Source organism: Haematobia irritans, chromosome 2 (genome assembly GCF_050003625.1).
Source record: "Haematobia irritans isolate KBUSLIRL chromosome 2, ASM5000362v1, whole genome shotgun sequence".
Classification (NCBI taxonomy): Eukaryota; Metazoa; Arthropoda; class Insecta; order Diptera; family Muscidae; genus Haematobia; species Haematobia irritans.
Window position 1 is genome coordinate 12,467,833 of NC_134398.1, and position 18,411 is coordinate 12,486,243.

Here is an 18,411-nt window from a genome sequence, read left to right on the forward strand (position 1 = left end):
CCCAAATCGGGAGGTCGTTTTATATGGGGACCATACCAAAACATGGACCGATACTCACAATTTTTGGCACACGTATTTGTGGTCCAACAATACCTCTAGATTTCCAATTTCAGGTAAATTGAATAAAAACTGCGGTTTCTATAAGCCCAAGAAGTAAAATCGAGAGATCGGTCTATATGGGTCTATACCAAAACATGGACCGATACTCACCATTTTTTGGCACACCTCTTTATGGTCATAAAATACCTCTAGATTTCAAATTTCAGGCAAATTGGATAAAAACTACGATTTCTATAAGCCCAAGACCCCAAATCGGGAGGTCGGTTTATATGGGGACTATATCAAAACCTGGACCGATATAGCCCATCTGCGAACTTGACCTGCCTGCAGACAAAAGACGAGTTTGTGCAAAATTTCAGCACGATTGCTTCATTATTGAAGACTGTAGCGTGATTACAACAGACAGACAGACAGACGGACATCGTTATATCGTCTTAGAATTTCTCCCTGATCAAGAATATATATACCTTATATAGTCAGAAATCGATATTTCAATGTGTTACAAACGGAATAACAAACTTATTATACCCCCGTCACCATTCTATGGTGGTGGGTATAATAAATATATAAAAAATATATTGTTCGGTGTATTTTTATACCCTCCACCATAGGATTGGGGTATATTAACTTTGTCATTCTGTTTGTAAATCATCGAAATATTGTTCTAAGACCCCATAAAGTATATATATTCAGGGTCGTGGTAAAATTCTGAGTCGATCTGAGCATGTCCGTCCGTCCATCCATCTGTTGAAATCAAGCTAACTTCCGAACGAAACAAGCTATCGACTTGAAACGTGGCACAAGTAGTTGTTATTGATGTAGGTCGGATGGTATTGCAAATGGGCCATATCGGTCCACTTTTACGTATAACCCCCATATAAACCGATCCCCCGATTTGGCTTGTGAAGCCTCTAAGAGAAGCAAATTTCATCCGATCCGGCTGAAATTTGGTACATGGTGTTAGTATATGGTCTCTAACAACCGTGCAAAAATTGGTCCACATCGATCCATAATTATATATCGCCGCCATATAAACCGATCCCCAGATTTGGCTTGCGCAGCCTCAAAGAAAAACAAATTTCAATCAGTGAGGTAGTAATTTGGAACATGGTATTAGTATATGATCTTTAACAACCGTGACTGAATTGGTCCATATCGGCCCATAATTATATATAGCCCCCAATATAAACCGTTCTCCAGATTTGACTTCCGGAGCCTCTTGGAAGAGCAAAATTCATCCGATCCGGTTCAAATGTGGAACGTGGTGTTAGTATATGGCCTCTAACAACCGTGCAAAAATTGGTCCACATTGATCCATAAATGTATATAGTCCCCATATAAACCGATCCCCAGATTTGGCTTGCGGAGCCTCTAAGAGAAGCAAATTTAATCCGATCCGGCTGAAATTTGGTACATGGTGTAAGTATATGGTCTCTAACAACCTTACAAAAATTGGTTCACATCGATCCATAATTATATATAGCCCCCATATAGACCGATCCCCCGATTTGGCTTGCGGAGCCTCTAAGAGAAGCAAATTTCATCCGATCCGGCTGTAATTTGGTACATGGTGTAGGTATATGGTCTCTAACAACGATGCAAAAATTGGTCCATATCGATCTATAGTTATATATAGCCGATCTCCAATCACACAAAAATTGATCTATATCGGTTCATACTCATGGTTGCCACTAGAGCCAAAAATAATCTACCAAAATTTTATTTCTATAGAAAATGTTGTTAAAATTTTAGTTCTATAGAATTTTGTTAAAATTTTATTTCTATAGAAAATTTTGTCAAAATTTTATTTCTATAGGAAATTTTGTCAAAATTTTATTTCTATAGAAAATTTTGTTACAATTTTATTTCCATAGAAAATGTTGTCAAAATTTTATTTCTATAGAAAATTTTGTTAAAATTTTATTTCTATAGAAAATTTTGTTAAAATTTTATTTCTATAGAAAATTTTGTTAAAATTTTATTTCCAAAGAAAATTTTGTCAAAATTTTATTTCTATAGAAAATTTTGTCAAAATTTCATTTATTTCTATAGGAAATTCTGTTAAAATTTTATTTCTATAGAAAATTTTGTTAAAATTGTATTTCTATAGAAAATTTTGTCAAAATTTGATTTCTATATAAAATTTTGTTAAAATTTTATTTCTATAGAAAATTTTGTTAAAATTTTATTTCTATAGAAAATTTTGTCAAAATTTTATTTCTATAGAAAAATTTGTCAAATTTTTATATCTATAGAAAATTTTGTCAAAATTTTATTTTTATAGAAAATTTTGTTAAATGTTTATGTTTGTCAAACTAAAAAAAATAACATTTTGTCAAACTAAATTATATACGTAGTTAATCGATCTTTTTTGATGTAATATATACCACGTATGGACTTACATACAATTTAGAAGACGGTGTTAGGAGGTTTTAAGATACCTTGCCATCGGCAAGCGTTACCGCAACTTAAGTAATTCGATTGTGGATAGCAGTGTTTAGAAGAAGTTTCTACGCAATCCATGGTGGAGGGTACATAAGCTTCGGCCTGGCTGAGCTTACGGCCGTATATACTTGTTTTATCATTATTTTTTTCCGTTTATATTCTCATGACCATGATCCTTTATTTCTAATAAAATTACAGAGAGAAAATTTCAGCTATATATTTGTTTTAATTAAAACTTTAATTATTAATATAAAAAAATATTTTATTTATTTTTTTAATTTTAATACGATAAATACATTTTAATTTAATTTCTGTGTTTAATTTTTTAATACCAACCAAACATAAATTAATTAATTATTTAAATTAAATTATTTAATATCATTTTTATACCCTTCACCACTACTGTGGTACAGGGTATAATAAGTTTGTGCATTTGTATGTAACGCCAAGAAGGAAAAGTCTGAGACCCATCGTTTAGTATACCGATCGTCTTAGAATTAAATTCTGAGTCGATTTAGCGATGTCCGTCTGTCTGTTGATGTATTTTTGTGTGCAAAGTACAGCTCGCAGTTTTAGTCTGATTGTCCTAAAATTTGGTATAGGGTCCTGTTTCGGCTCAGAGACGATCCCTATTGATCGGTTCAGATTTAGATATAGCTGCCATATATATTTTTCACCGATCTGGTCATAATTGGCGTGTATATCAACCGATCTTCCTCAAATTCCGTACATTCGAATATTTTAACAGTCTCGAAAAACCTGCAAAATATCAGCCAAATCGGTTCAGATTTAGATATAGCTCCCATATATAGCTTTCGCCCGATTTACACTCATTTGCCCACAGAGGCCAATTTTTTGCTCCGATTTAGTTGAAATTTTGCACAGGGAGTAGAATTAGCATTATAGCTATGCGTGTCAAATTCGGTTGAAATCGGTTCAGATTTAGATATAGCTCCCATATATAGCTTTCGCCCGATTTACACTCAAATGACCACAGACGCCAACTTTTTGCTCCGAATTCGTTGAAATTTTGCACAGGGAGTAGAATTAGCATTGTAGCTATGCGTGCCAAATTTGGTTGAAATCGGTTCAGATTTAGATATATCCCCCATATAGATTTCGCCCGATTTACACTCATATGACCACAGAGGCCAATTTTTAACTCCGTTTTAGTTGAAATTTTGCACAGGGAGTAGAATTAGCATTGTAGCTATTCGTACCAAATTTGGATGACATCGGTTCAGATTTAGATATAGCTCCCATATATATGTTTTTCTGATTTCGACAAAAATGGTCAAAATACCAACATTTTCCTTCTTAAATCGGCACTGCTTAGTCGAAAAGTTGTAAAAATGACTCTAATTTTCCTAAACTTCTAATACATATATATCGAGCGATAAATCATAAATAAACTTTTGCGAAGTTTACTTAAAATTTCTTCAGATTTAAATGTTTCCCATATTTTTTTAGTAAAATTGTGTTCCACCCTAGTGCATTAGCCAACTTAAATTTTGAGTCTATAGATTTTGTAAAAGTCTATCAAATTCTGTCCAAATCGAGTGATATTTAAATGTATGTATTTGGCACAAACCTTTATATATAGCCCCCAACAAATTTGACGGATGTGATATTGTATCGAAAATTTAGATCTACAAAGTGGTGTAGGGTATAATATAGTCGGCCCCGCCCGACTTTAGACTTTCCGTACTTGTTTATTTAAAATTTTTAAATTTAATATGATAAATACTTTTTAATTTAAATATTAATTTAATGTGAAAAAAGTAAGAACTAATTTCTTTGTTTAATTTTTTAATACTAACCTCACATAAATTAATTAATTATTTAAATTAAATTTGAATATATCATTTCTGTGATTAAATCAAATACTATTAAATAATAAAAATACAATCAAAAATATTTTGTTCCGTGTATTTTTGCTTTATTTAAAAATGTCAATTTCAATTTTTTTGTAATTAATCAATTACATTTTTAAGTAATTTATATTTTAAATTATTTTAATTAAGTTTTTAAAAATACAAAAATATTTTTTGTCTTCAATCACAAAATTAATTGATCCAATTAATTTTTAATTGAAATGTCTTCAATCACAGAAATGATAAAATCAATTAAAAAATTAATTGAAAGTCAATTAAAAAATTAATGCATCCAATTAAAAAATTAATTTATACTATTAATTTGTGTGTTTGATTTTTGTCTCAATAACTAAATTTGTTGAATCAATTAAATGTTTAATTGAATATTTTTTAAAAACTCAATTATGTAGAGGAAGTGCATGAGATTCCTGTTCAGCTCTTGTTGTTGTAATGTTGTACTTTTAACTTCTATACCCCAGCAGAACAGACGTTAACGTCAAATTCGCCTATGGGGAAATGTTATAGGGAAAGAGGGCAAGACAGACGTATGCGTCCAATCTGCTCTACTTTCCAAGTAGTAATAATTTATAGGTTTCTATTTTATAAGTTAACGTAACCCCGCCTTATTGTCCAAACGCCAAGAACAGAATGATAATATTTCGCAAATGTTTTCTTATTTAAAAGAGTTTATGCTTAGCCTAATGGTAGTGATACAAATAAGAGTGATATTGTTGTTGCAAAATAAATGTGATCTTCAAATTGAGTATTTCGAAAAATTGAGTTATAATTCAAAGAGAGCGAGAGAGACTGTTAGTGATGAACCAATAAGACGACACTAATGATCAATTATCTAGGTGCACATAAAAACTGAATGATTAATTCTAACAATTTAATAAATATAAATTTAATAATAGATTTAAATGAAAATAATTAGTAAGTAGGTGATCTTGTTACAATTAAGACTATAATCGGAAAAATTTTCCTTAATTTTTTTTTTGTGAATTAAAAAAAAAAAAAATAAATAAAAATAAGTCTTTTCAGTGTATATCCCTCTACTTCCTATAAAACGTAAGAAGAGCTAGGATACATACACACTAACATACTTTGTTTATTAATTTTTAGCTGTGGTCACAATACATTAGCCAATAACTCAATACGAAATTTGAACACAGAATGACTGGTGGTTCCTAGTTTCTCTTTAAACCCTAAAAATATTCAAAGAAAATATATTCACTTGTTTATCTCTTCTCTTCTATTCATCTAATTGTCTGTGTGTATGTGTTTGTGTTTTTTTATAGGGTCTCTTTTGGGCATTAGCATGTATTTGGCTTATTTATCCAGGGACTCGTATACCCCATATCAAAGGCGAACGTCTAAATGAGACATCACAATATCCATTTCTCTATACCGATTATTTGCCAACGGAATTTCTGATCAATGGCATTGTGTCCTGTCTACTGACGGTGGTGAATGTGATTTGCATTTTTATTACCGCCATAATAGTGTTGAAAATTAAGGAAGTCTCGGCGCCATATACAGCTAGTCCAGATTTAAAACGGTAAGTATGCCAACAACAGGAGATATGGTATGTATGTGAGTAGAGTATCTTATGAATATACTCTCATAATACCGAAGGGAGAGTGAGTATGTTGCTTTATGTGTGTGTGTGTTAGTACGAGAGTAAGTGATATCAAATGTATACAAATTTATATTTAGAGGTCTATGAAAGCAAATAAATCTCAATACTCATAAATTTAGATGTTGGCCAAACAAAAATGTTAAAGAGAAAAGAGAACAAAAGACTATCTAATTATATGCGAGTGGTAAAGTAACATAGTGCGAGAGTAATGAAAAATAAATACTACAAAAAAAAACTCAAAACCTAAAGACTTTCAAACTATAAAAATTAAGACATAGATTTTGCTTATCCGAATTTTTGAGAAACCATCTTAGGCTCTCCGATCTTAGGCTCAACGATTTAATTCTACCTCTAATTTTTTGAAGGGGGTACACATACACAACCAAAACTTCTAAAACTACATTAAATGAAAGTGTAGCAGTAACATAAAATTTTTACATCATTTATTCAACATATTTGTCATTTTTTATGTATACCAACCAAACCAGCTGATGACCTTTTTTACGAAGAGAAAAAACATTAACCAAAAAAAAAAAAACGCAATACACAAATCTCTTAAGAGACTTAAAAACTTATAATCTTTTTTTCTTAACTTTGCCCTACAAATCTGTAAGTTTTCTTTATAGCCTCTTGTGGTGTAAAAAAAAACGAAATAAACGACCATCATAATTGATTTGAAATTGAGTTTTTATGTTCGAAACGCATAAAACAAAACTGAACTGGAGGGAGTTAGAGGGTAAACTACGTATAAGACTGTTATAAGAGAAAAACCATTTAATATATATTTTTTTTGCTCAACTTCAGGAGCAGCATATGTGATAAATTTTATAAAAAAAAAAAACTCCAAATAAATTTCTGGTTAGGGGAAATATTTGAAAAGCCCATATATAAACACAAATTTACTGTAAAAGCCACATATATGAAATTCAGGAAAATGTAATATATCTTTATAAAAGGCAAAAGAATATACTCTTTGTATAGATTTTATGATATATGAAATATAAACAGCCTAAAAGTATACTATACCCAATGGTCGTGTCTAGAAAACTAGACCATATGTAATATTTTTTTTTTTAATTTATGACTGGATTTTATATTCTTAGAGCATACAAATAGAAAATCACCAAATAAAAATTCTTAAATTGTATCTTAGAATTTGATAAATAGAATTTTGATATTAGATTTTCTTGTTTCAATTTTGTAATAATACAAAAAACACACTTTTTACACACATTTCACCCACAAATTATGGTTAATATGTAACTCCTAAAAGTAGGCTACAATAATTTTTGTTGTTCTTTATTGTATCTAATGAAGTGTATTGATTTAAAGAATTAATGAAATTGAAATTTATAAGCTATATAGCAAAATGTAAATTTCATGTCAATAGTTTTGCATAATTTATAATCAGTAAGACAAATTTTGCCTAAAAGCAACAACCTCAAAATTTTGTTGGTGTGGCTTTTAAGATTTCTCCATGCATTTATAAATTATTTAATTTGACTTTCTTGTGGTTAAGCGTAATTAAAATGCAATCATTTTGTCTTGAGACTAATGAGTACAAAAATTTGGTTTTAAAGATTTAAGTAAATTTCCTAATTAATAATTATGGCATTTAAAGGAATGGGAATAGTAATGAGGAATAGTTAATAAATTTTGTCTTTAGAGAAAATTAAAACTAATTTTGTCTTTAGAGTAAATTCCATAGAAAATTTGTCTTTAAAGGAGTTTTTGTCGATATTTAGTTAAAATTTCGAAGAAATTTAATCTTTAATGAAAATTTCCTAAAAACAGTTTCTGTCTTTAGGGAAAAATTCATAGGAGGCTTGTATTTGAAAACTATTTTGCCTCAAAAGTAAATTTCTAAGAAATTTTGGCTTTAGATAAAATATCATAGAAATTTTGTCTTTAGAGAAAATTGTCATAGAGATTTTGCCTATAGAGAAAATTTAATGGAAATTTTGCCTATAGAGAAAATTTAATAGAAATTTTGCCTTTAGAGTAAATTTCATAAAAAAATTTGTCTTTAAAGGAATTTTTGTCGATATTTAGTTAAGAAAATTTCCTAAAAACAGTTTCTGTCTTTAGGGAAAAATTCATAGGAGGCTTGTATTTGAAAACGATTTTGCCTTAAAAGTAAATTTCTAAAAAAATTTTCACTTTAGATAAAATTTCATAGAAATTTTGTCTTTAGAGAAAATTGTCATAGATATTTTGCCTATGGAGAAAATTTAATAGAAATTTTGTCTTTAGAGTAAATTTCATAGAAAATTTGTCTTTAAAGGAATTTTTGTCGATATTTAGTTAAAATTTTATCTTCAAAGAAAATTTCCTAAAAACAGTTTCTATCTTTAGGGAAACATTCATAGGAAGCTTGTATTTGAAAACGATTTTGCCTTAAAAGTAAATTTCTAAAAATTTTCATTTTAGATAAAATTTTATAGAAATTTTTTCTTTAGAGAAAATTGCCATAGAAATTTTGTCTTTAGAGAAAATTGTCATAGGTATTTTGCCTATAGAGAAAATTTAATAGAAATTTTGTCTTTAGAGTAAATAGAAAAATTGTCTTTAGAGTAATTTTTGTCGATATTTAGTTAAAATTTCTAAGAAATTTTATCTTTAAAGAAAATTTCCTAAATACAGTTTGTATTTTGAGAAAATTTTCTAGAAATTGTTTCTTTAGAAAACATTTGATAGAAATTTTCTTCTTTCAGAAAATTTCACTGAAAAATTTTGATTACAGAAAATTCCATAAAAAGTTATCTCTGGAAAGATTTAATAAAAAGTTGGTCGCTAGAGAAAATTTAAAAAAAAAAAATTGTGTTTGTCTTTTTTCTTGTAGAACACTTTGTGAAAATTTTGACTTTAGAGAAAAATTTCACAGAAATTTTGTTTTTAGGGAAAAATTTCAAAGAAATTTTGTTTTTAGAGAAAATTTCATAGAAATTTTGTCCTTGGAGAAAATTTCACAGAAAATTTTTGATTAAAGAAAATTTCATAAAAAATTCTCTTTGGAAAGATTTAATAAAAAGCTAGTCGCTAGAGAAAATTTCCAAAAAATTTTTGTGTTTGTCTTTTTTCTTGCAGAAAACTTTATGAAAATATTGTCTTTAGAGAAAAATTTCAAAGAAATTTTGTTTTTAGATAAAAATTTCGACAAAAATTATGTTTTCAGAGAAAATTTCATATAAATTTTGTATTTGTACCAAATATCATATAATTTTTGTCTTTAGGGAAGATTTCATAGATTTTGTATTTGTTTCATAGAAATTTTGCCTTTGGGTAAAATTTAAAAGAAATTTTTCTTTAGAGACAAAAAAAAAAAAAAAAGAAAAAAAAAACTTGTCTTTACACCGAACTTGTCTTTTTCACGGAAATTTTGTCTTTAGAGAAAATTTTATAGATTTATATAACCCCCATATAAACCGATCCCCTTAGTTGCACACACCGCAAAATGTTATAGAAATAGGAAAATATGTAGCATTACTTTCATATGGGCCTTAATTAGTTAAAATTTAAAATGGGCCGAAATTTAGTTAAAATTTCTAAGAAATTTTATCTTTAAAGAAAATTTCCTAAAAACAATTTGTATTTAGAGAAATTTTTCTAGAAATTGTTTCTATGGAAAACATTTGACAAAAATTTTGTCCTTCGAGAAAATTTCACAGAAAATTTTTGATTAAAGAAAATTCCATAAAAAATTCTCTTTGGAAAGATTTAATAAAAAGTTAGTCGCTAGAGAAAATTTCAAAAACTTTTTGTGTTTGTCTTTTTTCTTGCAGAAAACTTTATGAAAATTTTGTCTTTCGAGAAAAATTTCAAAGAAATTTTGTTTTTATATAAACATTTCGACAAAAATTATATTTTTAGAGAAAATTTCATAGAAATTTTGTATTTGTACCAAATATCATATAAATTTTGCCTTTAGGGAAGATTTCATAGAAATTTTGTATTTGTTTCGTAGAAATTTTGCCTTTGGGTAAAATTTCATAGAAATTTTTCTTTAGAGACAAAAAAAAAAAAAAAAAAAAAAAAAACTTGTCTTTACACCGAACTTGTCTTTTTCACGGAAATTTTGTCTTTAGAGAAAATTTTATAGATTTATATAACCCCCATATAAACCGATCCCCTTAGTTGCACACACCGCAAAATGTTATAGAAATAGGAAAATATGTAGCATTACTTTCATATGGGCCTTAATTAGTTAAAATTTAAAATGGGCCGAAATTTAGTTAAAATTTCTACGAAATTTTATCTTTAAAGAAAATTTCCTAAAAACAATTTGTATTTAGAGAAATTTTTCTAGAAATTGTTTCTATGGAAAACATTTGACAAAAATTTTGTCCTTCGAGAAAATTTCACAGAAAATTTTTGATTACAGAAAAGTCCACAAAAAAAAAATATCTCTGGAAAGATTTAATAAAAAGTTAGTCGCTAGAGAAATTTTCAAAGAAATTTTTGTGTTTGTCTTTTTTCTTGCAGAAAACTTTATGAAAATTTTGTCTTTCGAGAAAAATTTCAAAGAAATTTTGTTTTCAGAGAAAAATTTCAAAGAAATTTTGTTTTCAGAGAAAATTTCATAGAAATTTTGTATTTGTACCAAATATCAAATAATTTTTGTCTTTAGGGAAGGTTTCATATTTGTATCATAGAAATTTTACCTTTGGGTAAAATTTAAAAGAAATTTTTCTTTAGAGACTATAAAAAAAAGTTGTCTTTACACCGAACTTGTCTTTTTCACAGAAATTTTGTCTTTAGAACAAATTTTATAGAATTATATGGCCCCCATATAAACCGATCCCCTTAGTTGCACACACCGAAAAATGTTAAGAAACTAGGAAAATACGTATCATTACTTTCATATGGGCTATAATCCATTTCTATATCAATTGCCAAACAGATAAATATTTCTCATACGCTACGGCGTACTTTGATTAAAGTAAATATTCATTTTTGAGTTTGACTTTTTTCTTGCAGAAAATTTTCATAGAAATTTTGTTTTTAGAGAAAATTTCATAGAAATTTTGTATTTGTACCAAATATCATTAAAAAAAATTTTTGCCTTTAGAGAAAATTTCATAGAAATTTTGTCTTTAAAGAAAATATTTAAATTTTGTCTGTAGAAAAAAAAAATAAAAATTCTGTCTTTAGGGAAAAATTCATAGGAGGCTTGTATTTGAAAACTATTTTGCCTCAAAAGTAAATTTCTAAGAAATTTTGGCTTTATATAAAATTTCATAGAAATTTTGTCTTAATAGAAAATTGTCATAGAAATTTTGCCTATAGAGAAAATTTTACAGAAATTTTGTCTTTTGAGCAAATTTCATAGACTTATATGGCCCCCATATAAACCGATCCCCTTAGTTGACTTCCGGATCCTCTGGAACGAATAAATTTATGATACCTTGCCATCGGCAATTGTAAGTTATACGAGCAATAAAAATTACCAAAAGTATTTGGTGAGAAATATTTTCGTTTGTTTTTTATTTTTTACACAATTTTAATTGTCAAAAAAAATATTTTTTCTCCATTTTATTTTAAAGGCCTAGCAAGTGAAGCCAGTAATCGTATTGCCTTAACAAATATTGATTACTTAAACTTTATCACTGCTAAAACTAAAGTGGTGTATGGACCAAAGACAATCCCAAAAGGACATTCCAGAGAAAATAAATGTTCGGACATAACAAGAAAAGGATACAAAAAAATGGAAGAGAAAAAAAATGTGTAAATCCATAAATGTCATCTAATGAATGGGAACAGCTTCATTGTCATTTTCACAAGTCGCTGAAGACCATTTTGCTTTCTTAAGTCTTAAACAGCTTAACGCTACTGCCAAAGCTCCCCTCCCCCCAATACAAAAATGGTATAACGCGACCAACTGTCTGCATATGACATGGTATCCTAAGACTTAAATATACATATTCCCATATATATTAAAGTCCTTCATTTATATTTCTATTGCTATTCATACACATGTAATCATGTACACAGGGTTGACAAAATTTCAGTGATATATTTGGGGAATATTTCATAGGAATTTTGTGTATAGATAAAATTTCATAATCATGGAAACATTTTCTTTAAAGAAATTTTTATAGAATTTTTTTTAAGAGAAAATGTTATAGAAATTTTGTATATAGAAAAAAAATCATACAATTTTTTTTGTACAAAATATCGTAGAAATTTTGCCTTTAGAGAAATTTTTGTGGACATTTTGTAATTAGAGAAAATTTCACAGAAATTTTATTTTTACAGAAAATTGCACAGAAATTTTATTTTTAGCGAAAATTACACAAAATTTTTTTTTAGAGAAAATTGCGCAGACATTTTATTTTTAGGGAAAAATTTCATAAATTTTTGTCTATTGGAAAAATTCATAGACTTTTTGTATTTAGATAACATTTCATGTCTTTAGAGAAAATTTCATAGTAATTTTGAGTTTTGGGATAACTTCATAGAAATTTGGTATTTGTACCAAATATCATAGAAATTTTGCCTTTAGAGAAAATTTCAGAGACATATTGTCTTTAAAGAAAATTTAATAGACATTTTGTCTTTAGAGAATTATTTTTTTGAGATTTACTAAAAATTTCTAAGAAATTTTCATAAAAATTTTGCCTTTAGAGAAAATTTCAGAGACATATTGTCTTTAAAGAAAATTTAATAGATATTTTGTCTTTAGAGAATTTTTTTTTGAGATTTACTAAAAATTTCTAAGAAATTTTGTCTTTAGGGAAAATTTCACAAAAATTTTTTATTTAGAGAAAATTTCATAGAAATTCTGTCTGCAGAGAAATATTTTGTAGGAATTTTGTATTTAGTGAAAATTTCATAGACATTTTGTATTTAGAGAAAACTTTATACAAATTTTGTATTAAAGGCAATTTTCACAGAAATTTTGCCCTTAGAGAAAAATTTCATAGAAATTTTGTCCATAGAAAAAATTTTATATGAAATTTAAAGCTAATTGTCATAGAAATTTTGCCTTTAGAGAAAACAATTAAAAAAAAAATTGCCGTCAGAGTAAATTTCATTTACATTTTGTATATAGAAAAAATTTCATTTTTTTTTTGCAGAGAAAAATTTCATAGAAATTTTGTATTTAAATTTCATAGAAATTTTGTCTGCAGAGAAATATTTAGTAGGAATTTTGTATTAAGTGAAAATTTCATAGACATTTTGTATTTAGAGAAAACTTCATACAAATATTGTATTAAAGGAAATTTTCACAGAAATTTTGCCCTTAGAGAAAAATTTCATAGAAATTTTGTCCATAGAAAAAATTTTATATATGAAATTTAAAGCTAATTGTCATAGAAATTTTGCTTTTAGAGAAAACAATTTTAAAAAAACTTTGCCGTCAGAGTAAATTTCATTGACATTTTGTATATAGAAAAAATTTAATTTTTTTTTGTAGAGAAAAATTTCATAGAAATTTTGTATTTAGAGAATTTCATAAAAGTTTTACATTTTTAATAAATATCATAAAAATGTTGCTTTTAAAAAACATTTTTAAGAAATTTTGCTTTCAGAGAATGTTTCATTTGTTTTTAGAGAAAAATTTCATAGAAATTTTGTCTTTATAGAAAATTTCATAGAAATTTTGTCTTTATAGAAAATTTCATAGAAATTTTGTCTTTATAGAAAATTTTATAGAAATTTTGTCTTTAAAGAAAATTTCATAGAAATTTTGTCTTTATAGAAAATTTCATAGAAATTTTTTCTTTATAGAAAATTTCATAGAAATTTTGTCTTTATAGAAAATTTCATAGAAATTTTGTCTTTATAGAAAATTTTATAGAAATTTTGTCTTTATAGAAAATTTCATAGAATTTTTGTCTTTATAGAAAATTTCCTAGAAATTTTGTCTTTATAGAAAATTTCCTAGAAATTTTGTATGTGTACAAAATATCATAAAAATTTTGCCTTTAGAGAAATAAGTAAATTGAGCAAATTTTGTTTCTCGAAATAATTTCAGAGAAGTTTTGTTTTAATGGGAAATTTCACAAATTTATTATGTTAGGAGAAAATTTCACAGAAATCTGGTCTATAGGAACAATTTAAATACAATTTTGTATTTAGAGTAAATTTAATAGAAATTTTGTCTTTAGAGTATATTTCAAAGAAATTTTGACTTTGAAAAAAATTATATAGAAATTTTGTTTTTGGAGAAAAAAAAAAAATATAGAAACATTGCTGTCGGGGTAAATTTCATAGAAATTTTGTATTTAAAGAAAATTTCAATAGCTGATGGCCTAAGTAGCTAATGCTAGATTTTTCTCTATTATTCTTATATTTACTATAAGTTTAATAAATAAATAAAAAAATAAGAAAATTTCAAAGAAATTTTGCATTTAGAGAAAGATGGAAAAAATTTTATAGAAATTTTGTATTTGGTGAAAAGTTCATGAAAATTTTGTCTTTAGACAAAATTGTCATACAAAATTTGCTTTTAGAGAAAAAAATTATAGAAACTTTGTCGTTTATAAAAATTTTGTCTTTAGAGAAAATTTCATAGAGATTCTGCCTTTGGTGAACATCTCAAGCCATTTGGTCTTTAGAGAAAATTTAATAGAAATTTTGTCGTTAGAAAAATTTTATAGAAATTTTGTTTTTAGAGAATATTTCATAGAGATTCAACCTATGGTGAAAATTTCATAGACGTTTTGTCTATAGAGTAAATTTCATAGAAATTTATAAAAATTTTGTCTTTAGAGAAAATTTCATAGACATTCTGCCTTTGGTGAACATCTCATAGCCATTTGGTCTTTAGAAAAAATTTCATAGAAATTTTGTCGTTAGAAAAATTTTATAGAAATTTTGTTTTTAGAGAATATTTCATAGAGATTCAACCTATGGTGAAAATTTCATAGACGTTTGGTCTATAGAGTAAATTTTATAGAAATTTCACATAAATTTTGTATTTAGGGAAAATTTCATAGAGATTCTGCCTTTGGTGAACATCTTATAGCCATTTGGTCTTTAGAGAAAATTGCATAGAAATTTTGTCGTTAGAAAAATTTTATAGAAATTTTGTTTTTAGAGAATATTTCATAGAGATTCAGCCTATGGTGAAAATTTCATAGACGTTTGGTCTATAGAGTAAATTTTATAGAAATTTTTTGTTTTAGAAAAAATTGCGTCGAGATTAATTTTGTGTAGAATTGCCTAGAAATTGTTACTTTAGAAAAAAAAAAATTATAAATTTTTTTTTAATAAATTTTTTCTCCAAATTTTTGTATTTGGAAAAAATTTAAAAAAAATTTGTCTACAGAAAAAATTTCATAGGAATTTTTACTTAAGATAAAATTTCATTAATAATTTTAATTCATTGAAAATTTCCTACAGGTTCCGCCTTTGGAGAAAATTTAATAGAAATTTCTTAGAAATTTTTGCCTTTAGAGTAACTTTCATAGAAATTTTATCTAAATTTTATCTATGGTTTTGTTTTGTTATAGTTGGTTTCACTGTTGGGTTTAGTGAATTACCCGAATTTATTCTGATAATTGGTTGATAGTTTTGCTGCAAGTAGATGATGCTGATGAGGAATATGGTAATTCCGAAACATGCGTCCATCCAACCATCTTGCAGTCTGTAGGGCCTTGCCCAAATAAATTTGACAAACATACTTTTCCTCTGTTGGTTAAGCTACACTTGTAGTTTAGTCAATGCATAGTTTTAAGCTGAAATCAAAAACAACAATAATGGTTTATAGAAAATTTCATAGAAATTCTGCCTTTTGTGAACATTTCATTGCCATTTGGTCTTTAGAGAAAATTTCATAGAAATTTTGTACTTAAAGAAAACGTTGCTATAACATTGTCTTTCGAGAACATTTTTGGGTGTAGGGACGATTTCATAGAAATTTTGTATTCTTACTCAATATCATAGAAATATTGGCTAAAGAGAAAATTTTATAGAAAATTGGTTTTTTAGAGATTTTTTTTTTGTAGAGAAAAATGTCTAGTTAAATTTTTATACAGATATTGTTCCTTAAAGAAAATTGCATTTGGATTTTTTTTTGGAGAAAATTTCATAGAAATTTTTTCTCTAAAGGCAACATTTCTATGAAAATTTCTCTAAAAAAATTAAAACTTTCTCTCAAAGCAAAATTTCTATAAACTTTTTTCTAAAAGCAAAATTTCTACAATATTTTCTACAAGTATAAAATTTTTATGAAATTTTCACTAAATACAAAATTTTATAAAAATTTCATCTTAAGAGAAAATTTAATAGATTTTTTATTTGTATTTAGAGAAAATTATCATAAAAATAATCAAAAAAATTGTCTCCAGAGACAATTTCATAGAAATTTTATCTTTAGAGAAAATTTAATAGAAATTTTGTCTTTTGGGTAAATTTCATAGAAACTTTGTCTTTGGGGGAAATTTTGTCGAGATTTAGTTAATGTAATATCTAAGAAAATTCGTCTTTAACAAAAATTCCATAGAAATTTTGTATTTAGAGAACATATTCTAGAAATTGTTTGTTCAGAAAACATTTGACAGAAATTTTGTCATTAAAAAAATTTGACAGAAAAATTTTGCTTACAGAAAATTTCATAGAAAAATGTCTCTTCAAACAAAATTTTGTATTTGCCTTCAGAGGAAATAACATAAACAGTTTTTCCTTATAGAAAACTTTAGAGGATTTTGTCTTCGAATAAAATTTCACTGAAATTTTGTCTTCAGAGAAAATTTTATAGAAATTTTGCCTTCAGAGAAAATTTTATAGAAATTTTGTCTTCTGAGAAAATTTCATAGAAATTTTTTTTCTAGAGAAAAAAAAATTCTAAAAATTCTTTTTTACATTTTTTTTTTAGAAATTGTTTCTTTACGAAACATTTTGTATAAATTTTGTCCTTTTATAGAAAATTTTGTCTTTAGACAATATTTCGCTAAAAAAAATTTTTGTTTACAGAAAAATTTATAGAAAATTGTCTCTGGAATGATTGTTTGTTGCTAGAGAAAATTTTTTAGAATGCTACTATTGTAATATTATTCTTATATTATACTATAAGTCTAATTTTGTAAATAAATAAATAAATAAATACAATAAAATTTCTTAGAAATTTGGTCTTCAGAGAAAATATCGCAGATTTTTTTTTTTCCTTACAGAAAACTTTATGAAAATTTTGTTTTTAGAGAATATTTCAGATAAATTAATAAAAAAAGATCCTTAAACATTTCACTTATGAAGCCAACTTGGGGAACCCACCATAAGCCTCTTTTCACTTATTGGCATCCCTTAAAAATAAAATCCCTCAATGTAGTAGTATTATAGAAATTTTGTATTTGGTGAAAAGTTCATGAAAATTTTGTCTTTAGACAAAATTGTCATACAAAATTTGCTTTTAGAGAAAAAAATTATAGAAACTTTGTCGTTTATAAAAATTTTGTCTTTAGAGAAAATTTCATAGAGATTCTGCCTTTGGTGAACATCTCAAGCCATTTGGTCTTTAGAGAAAATTTAATAGAAATTTTGTCGTTAGAAAAATTTTATAGAAATTTTGTTTTTAGAGAATATTTCATAGAGATTCAACCTATGGTGAAAATTTCATAGACGTTTTGTCTATAGAGTAAATTTCATAGAAATTTATAAAAATTTTGTCTTTAGAGAAAATTTCATAGACATTCTGCCTTTGGTGAACATCTCATAGCCATTTGGTCTTTAGAAAAAATTTCATAGAAATTTTGTCGTTAGAAAAATTTTATAGAAATTTTGTTTTTAGAGAATATTTCATAGAGATTCAACCTATGGTGAAAATTTCATAGACGTTTGGTCTATAGAGTAAATTTTATAGAAATTTCACATAAATTTTGTATTTAGGGAAAATTTCATAGAGATTCTGCCTTTGGTGAACATCTTATAGCCATTTGGTCTTTAGAGAAAATTGCATAGAAATTTTGTCGTTAGAAAAATTTTATAGAAATTTTGTTTTTAGAGAATATTTCATAGAGATTCAGCCTATGGTGAAAATTTCATAGACGTTTGGTCTATAGAGTAAATTTTATAGAAATTTTTTGTTTTAGAAAAAATTGCGTCGAGATTAATTTTGTGTAGAATTGCCTAGAAATTGTTACTTTAGAAAAAAAAAAATTATAAATTTTTTTTTAATAAATTTTTTCTCCAAATTTTTGTATTTGGAAAAAATTTAAAAAAAATTTGTCTACAGAAAAAATTTCATAGGAATTTTTACTTAAGATAAAATTTCATTAATAATTTTAATTCATTGAAAATTTCCTACAGGTTCCGCCTTTGGAGAAAATTTAATAGAAATTTCTTAGAAATTTTTGCCTTTAGAGTAACTTTCATAGAAATTTTATCTAAATTTTATCTATGGTTTTGTTTTGTTATAGTTGGTTTCACTGTTGGGTTTAGTGAATTACCCGA

At 26.4% G+C, this 18,411-nt stretch overlaps 2 protein-coding genes across 3 annotated transcripts in view; one reads left to right on the forward strand and one right to left on the reverse strand.

Moving 5' to 3' along the window:
* LOC142223481 (uncharacterized) overlaps positions 1 to 18,411 on the reverse strand; it is a 525,017-nt gene that overhangs the window by 388,172 nt on the left and 118,434 nt on the right. The window lies entirely within an intron of this gene.
* Positions 1 to 18,411, forward strand: part of LOC142223482 (uncharacterized) — a 146,205-nt gene that overhangs the window by 101,155 nt on the left and 26,639 nt on the right. For both annotated transcript variants that reach the window (XM_075293367.1, XM_075293368.1), the window contains exon 10: positions 5,678 to 5,937. In XM_075293367.1, coding sequence (XP_075149482.1) covers positions 5,678 to 5,937 — 260 coding nt within the window. The remainder of the gene's footprint in view (positions 1 to 5,677; positions 5,938 to 18,411) is intronic.